This window comes from Cannabis sativa, chromosome 4 (genome assembly GCF_029168945.1).
Source record: "Cannabis sativa cultivar Pink pepper isolate KNU-18-1 chromosome 4, ASM2916894v1, whole genome shotgun sequence".
Classification (NCBI taxonomy): Eukaryota; Viridiplantae; Streptophyta; class Magnoliopsida; order Rosales; family Cannabaceae; genus Cannabis; species Cannabis sativa.
Genome location: NC_083604.1, coordinates 75,892,112 through 75,898,431, shown reverse-complemented (window position 1 = coordinate 75,898,431; position 6,320 = coordinate 75,892,112). Strand labels below are relative to the sequence as shown.

The window sequence follows — 6,320 nt, the reverse complement described above, 5'->3', positions numbered from 1 at the left end:
GTGTGACGAAACTAATTTTTGTTTGATTTCATAATGTTCATTATTGTTGTATGATGAAACTGGTTTTCATTTATTTTTTGTGTTTTTGTTCAGATGGAATATAATTCGTTTAGTAAAAATGTAATAGAAGATGTTGCTAAAGATTTTAAGTGCTGGCTCCAAGAAAAAACTTCCTCCATATCAAGAAGAAAAAATAGTAAATTGATCCAAGTTGTTAGGATTCATCTTTGGTATATATAGATTTTTTTCTTTTTGAAGTATGTTCATTTTTTTCTTTTTCGATTTATCTTTATATAGTTTTATATGTTTATTTGTAGTTTTTGAAATTGGTTTTTTTAGGTGTGTTATGTATGTTCAATTTTTTAATTGGTTGTACTAAATAACTCATTTCCGTGTTTAAATATTATATTTTTTTTATTATTTTAAGAAATTGGTTTCATTGTTTATATTTTTTACTAGCAGATAAACGTAACTGATTTTTATTAGTCAGATTCTAACGTCTATCTCCGCTGACAACTCCGGCATCAAACTCGAATGACGGTGACAACTCCGACGAATTTTTTAGTAATTTTTTTCAGTAATTTTTCTAGTGACAATACTAATTTCGATAACTTTTTCAGTACTGAAATCAACTTCGGTGACTTTACCGGCACCGACAGCAAACTCCAGTGACTATTTTGACACCATTGACAACTCCAGTGATTTTTAGCACCGACAGCAAACTTTGGCGACATTTTTCTAGCACTAGTAACAACTCCGGCGATCGTTGTAATTTCATTTGTTTTATTTTAAAAATAAAATATTATAAGGAATTTTAATATTTTCTATGGTATCATAAATAACATATTCCATATATGTTAAATTTTTTAATTTTAAATACTATATTTTGTTTTATTAAATTTACTTACCAACCATATACCATATGTATGTAAACTAGGTTTCCTATTACATATTTGTAACCAAATATATCTATATTAATTGACTAGTTTGGTAGTCATTTATGGCCTCTAAATTTCAAGCTAATTCTTCACATTTCGTTTTATCAACAAATCTGTCCAATTTTGCGTACTTCTGAGTGCTACCCATTGCTTGTCCAAAAGCTAGTATTAATATTCAGGACTTACTTAATTTCACATAAAATATCCAATATCTTTCAACTTTACTTAGCTTAGCTTTAATTTTATGAGTTAATTATAATTACACTGGTTAATTTGGTGATTTACTTATATATGCAACACTAAGGTTTTTGGAAAGTTAACAATTATTTGCTAAATGAATTTTAAAAATACCATAAATTTTCAAGCAAACTAAAAAAAAAAAAAAAAAAACAAATCTTTTAGATAAGCTAAGTCAAGTTGAGAGATATTGGATCTTAATAGAGTGCAAATATACCATACCAATACCATATTCATTTAGTGCAAATTGAATCATAAATTTTGTAAATGAATATTCATCTTGCAAAAATATCATACCATATTCATTTAGCAAAAAAAAAAAACATCTCTCACCTTCACTGAGCTAAATTAAGTGCTCTTGATTGAAAAATGTTGTTTTGTGCATATTTTGTTACACATATATAAAGTGATATGTAAAATAAATTGCCCAAAAATATCATTATTCCAAAAGTAAACTAATTAAAATATCTTCATCACATAAACATTCAATATTTAGATTAGATTTTGTTTGGAACTCAAATTCTATGAAACAAATTTTTCTTGATATTTCATAACTCATTAATTTATTTTTATTTTTAGAAGATATATATTGTGGGATAAATGCTGTAAGATTTATTAATCCTCTCCTTTATTTCTTTCCCCTCTAAAAATCTAAATTCCAATGATGAAATAATGGCTTTTAGGAAAGCTTCAAGCCCAATTTTGCTACTTTCTTCTTGTTCATCATGTTTCCAAATGAAAAATGTAATATTTGCAGAACATAATAGACTCCTGATATAGTCATAAGTATAGATAAGTACACAAATACATTATCCAAAGCATTTATATATATTATCCACAATGACACATTCATACCCAATGAGAAAACAAAACCATAAAGATTACTCTTTTTCACTAATTTTACATAAACCAACAAATCAAATCAATCAACCCAAATGAGCTTTTTCCCAATGGACACAAGAGTGTTTTATCTTCAACTCAAGCCACCATATATGTATAATATGTCCTTTTCACCCTGATAATTTGAGTAGCCAGCCAACATTAGATTTACAAAACATAATTATTTCATCACTCTCAAACTCATTTAGATTAACTTCTTTTAGTTATCTGTTTGAAACGAGTTACTACTATCTTGTGTTTCGACATAGGGTCTAACGAATGTCCTTCGCCACCAAACTTCGAAGGCCCTTTGAAGATTAGGACAGTTATCACCAGCTTTAAGGAAACTACTTAACCATGAAAGCATAATACTTTGCTGTTCCTCTAATGGTAAAGTCAAGATTGTCCTACCAATTCCTTCTTCCACAACCTTCCGATCAAATGACCTGCACCCGTGTTGCAACCAGCTGTAGTCGTTGATCAACGGCTGCAACCATGTCTGCAACAACAATTGGCGAGTATCTTTTGATGGTAGTAGCTCTCCTCTTCCAATGCCAACAAATAGTCTCGCTGTAATGCAGCTGGCATGGTAGCGAGACACAATAGGGAGCTTTTCGTGTAAGGTTGCCAATTCTTGCTGACTTGCCCATATTACTGCAAATTCATCTGCTGCTTGCCTATCGGCTAAGATCTCAAGTAACCATGACAGATTATCAGATTCTAAAGCTATTTGCTTCACCACGGGTTCTCTAGTTTCCATTTGCTTATCAGAAAACTCGGGGTCTGCAGCCTGCTTGAACAGAGACAGTAGTGAATCAAAGCAACTTTGGCATGAACCATAAATTGTTTCATTGCAAATGTCAGCAGAGCCTGCATAGCTTGGGAGCCCACTATTTTCCTTGAGGAGTTTCAGGACTACAGACTTCATTTCACGCCGGCTTCTCTCATCGTTGCTTTTGAGAACAAGTTCAATGATTTGAACAAGTGTGTCTTTTGAGGGCTTTGAAATTTCAGAAGAGACTCTTTTCAACACTGGGGATACCCCTATACCCTCACCTTGGAGTCTTAGAACCGACGAGACAACTTTCTCTTCTTCTTCTTCCCCAACCCATGGCACTGCTTCTAAGTACTCTAAACATGAATGGATGCATGAGTTGAACCCAAGTTGTTCTGCAACCTGAAATTATTGCATCTCGGGTTAGATCGGTTGTATTAACATACTAATCTAATCGACAAAGCTTAACCCGGGATAAAGAAAAATGTAGTTGAAATATTCAATTTCATTGAGTGAGCAAGCAATGATGGTTAGTAATAATCATAAAGAAAACCAAAAAGAAAAGTGGAATCATCACCAATGAATACCAATCAGTTGTGACAAGGCTAATAGAAGAGTAAAGTAAGGTGGTCATACAATTTTGCTTCAATTATAAGTCACCTAATGACTATAAAGCATTGCAAAGAAAACTTGATTGGTACAAATATCAAATAGTAACATATTCTGCACTTGATGATGACTAATAGCAACATAATTATCTATGACCAACAATGCCTTACATAGTAAATAATGATCCATATAATATAAGTTCAAGCAATTCAGACATTTGTAATGTTGAATTAGTTCATTAAACTTCTTATAAGATTTCTAGCAAGATATTAACAAAATTAGAGTACTGAAAAATAACAATGAAATTGATTATACCTTGAGAATACGAAGTACACGAGAGACACTTTGCTTGATCAACCGTTGCTTCATTTCTTTACAATACATCAGCCCAACAGTCTCAACATAGATTTCAATATCTTCACAATCATTAATCTCAAGACTTGACAAACTGGATTGTTCTTCATTGAGTTTATCAGCAAAGAAAGTACTAAACTCCACAAGAACATTTTTGTGAACACTCAACTTCACACAAAATCCTTGCTTTCCCAATAAAACCACCTTCATATCACTAGTTCCAGCCTCACCAAACTCAATAGCTACCTTCCTTGGCAAAGTATCAACTTTTGGTTTAGGGGGTCTCTCTGTAACAACAGATGAAGTAAGAACAGGTCCCTCAGTTACTATCTCAGGGTTGAGAATTCTTTGACCATCAGAAATAGCTGCTGACCTTGATGGTGTAAAGGGTATTTTTCTTTCAGACATTGGGTTTTGTTTTCTATGGGGATTGATCTTGTGAGGAGGTGAAGAGGGTTTGGGTTTGTTTAAGGTATTTTGAGTTTTGATAGTCTTTTGAAACACAACAGGAGAAGGGCAACACCAGAAACCTTCTGGGGTTACTGCAATTGGGACATTTCTAATCTTAGTATGACCTTGTTCTACCCTTGTAAGCCTAATTTCAGCCATTTTTTTAACTAAAGGCTATAACTTTCTTCAAACAAGATCCAACATTTAGAACAATAAAAGAAAACCAGTCTGACCCTTTTGAGAATACTAAACTTCTCTTCTCTCTAGGTATAACAGAAGAAGAATTAGAATAAGAATAAGAAAATTTAGGGCAAAGCTGCAACTAAAGCTGAACCTCACCTTCCACCAATCTTATTATATATCCTTAATGAAATAACAAAGGGAAAAACTAAGTGTGCTTTTGAGACTGATCCTGTGTACCATAAACTCAAAAAGTTCAATCCTTTAAAACAAGAACTGCCCACAACAACTCATATTATACCAGCTAAAAATATCAACTTTGCTTCAACTGAAAAAGCAATGCAAAAAGCACAAACAAAAGATACTATTCCATCAATCTAAACTAGAGATAAACTCAGAGACAAACAAAAACCAATTAACAAAGAGTTAAAAAGAAAAAAGAAAAAAAAAATTGGGTCTTTACTATTAACACTACACAACCCAAATAATCCAAAACCAAAAACAGCTAAAAAAGAAGAGAAAGAAGAGAACTTGCCGACAACTGAGTTACTACCCCCTACTTCCCATTTCCATCTCTTGAAAACCCCATCTTTTTATCTAGTAAATTTTAAGGCCACGAGTGCCCAAAAATGATTGAGTGTGAACTCTGGTGTCAAGCATCAGGGGAACCAGTAAACAGAAAAATGCAGAGAAGGAATAATTAGCACTAGTGCCCTTAACTTTAATTTTACAAAGTGAAAAGAAAAAAGAAAAGAAAGGAAAACCCACACAAGGCTCCCACCCCTTAAAAAAAAAAAAAGCAATAATAATAAAGATTAGTAATTTAAAGAGATTGATGGCTCATGGGTTATGTTTTTGTTTTTCTACTTACCAATTTTGTAAAGTAAGTAAAGTCTATAAAGTCTTAAGCTAAGCTAAGCTATACAAAAATGAATACAATAGATTACAACACTCACTCCAAATATTTTCTATCATTCTTGAAAGAAAACTTTCTCAGCAATCAAACAGAGCATGCCTTGTTTGTTTGTTCTCTCTCTTCTTTCATAATTTCTTAGCTGTTTGTTTTATTGTTATTTAACACCGTTGCTTTAGGGGACCGTTGCTAGATTTTCAAGGCCAATATACTACAAGACAAACAAGTTTCTCTGTTATGCAGTATTATAACTAGGGGAGTTCTATTTACACCCCACAAAATGATAAGTACACCCCATTATTAAAAAAAATATAAACTTAAATAATTTTTAAAAATTACTCTTAATATTTTTTTAAAATTTTTTTCTCACATTATTTTATGTTAATTTCAATACTTATTTTGATTTTATTTTCATAATTTTTTCTAACTCATGTATATTTTTTTTTAATTTTTTCTAAGAAAATTTCATATAATTTTTTATTTTAATTTTTTCCTCATAATATTTAAAATATAATTTATTTTTATTTGATAGGTATATTTTTTAAGAATATGAATTGGAAAAAAAAAGTTAAAAAAATTTAGTACAATTAAAGATATAAATTTTATATAAAATAAAAATTATTAAAATGGGGTGCCTTTAGAAAATTTTGGGGTGTAAATAAAATTTCCCTATAATTATACTCTATTTAAAATGACTAAATTGCCCTCGTTTTCTATTACTGTTTTGTTTCGAAATATGGGGGCATTGTAAGTCAACTATATGTATTTTTCAAATATGATATTAGTCTGATTTCATGAAAACGATGGAAGACAAGCAAAGTCTTAGTCTAACTAGACTACATATTTCTTTTGTTTCACATACTTTAATTTAAGTAATAAATACTAAAAATAATGCTATATTTTCCCAAAATTCTAATATTCTAATATATTCCCTTTTTTGGTGAAAGTGTCATAAAAAAATATTCAAATTTCAAATATGAGAGTC

General features: G+C 30.9%; 1 protein-coding gene across 2 annotated transcripts; it reads right to left on the bottom strand.

The window, feature by feature from the left end:
* Window positions 1–1,925: 1,925 nt before the first annotated feature.
* Window positions 1,926–5,507, bottom strand: LOC115712668 (BTB/POZ domain-containing protein At3g50780). Of its 2 annotated transcripts, none has more exons than XM_061114551.1 (3): window positions 5,379–5,507; window positions 3,754–5,205; window positions 1,926–3,231 (listed from the first exon to the last, which is right to left on the bottom strand). In XM_061114551.1, the coding sequence occupies exons 2-3, from the start codon at window positions 4,399–4,401 to the stop codon at window positions 2,275–2,277; spliced, it is 1,605 nt and encodes a 534-aa protein (XP_060970534.1). In that variant the 5' UTR covers window positions 4,402–5,205; window positions 5,379–5,507; the 3' UTR covers window positions 1,926–2,274. The 2 variants fall into 2 exon arrangements, with proteins under 2 accessions (XP_060970534.1, XP_060970533.1); XM_061114550.1 differs by having other exon boundaries at window positions 5,294–5,477.
* Between the last annotated feature and the right edge of the window lie 813 nt (window positions 5,508–6,320).

Excerpts from the sequence above, each read along its gene's own strand:
- LOC115712668 (XM_061114551.1), bottom strand. The coding sequence starts at position 4,401 with ATGGCTGAAATTAGGCTTACAAGGGTAGAACAAGGTCATACTAAGATT. Across the intron at positions 3,232-3,753 it reads GTGTACTTCGTATTCTCAAG|GTTGCAGAACAACTTGGGTT; the intron begins GTATAATCAATT and ends CAATAATTTCAG.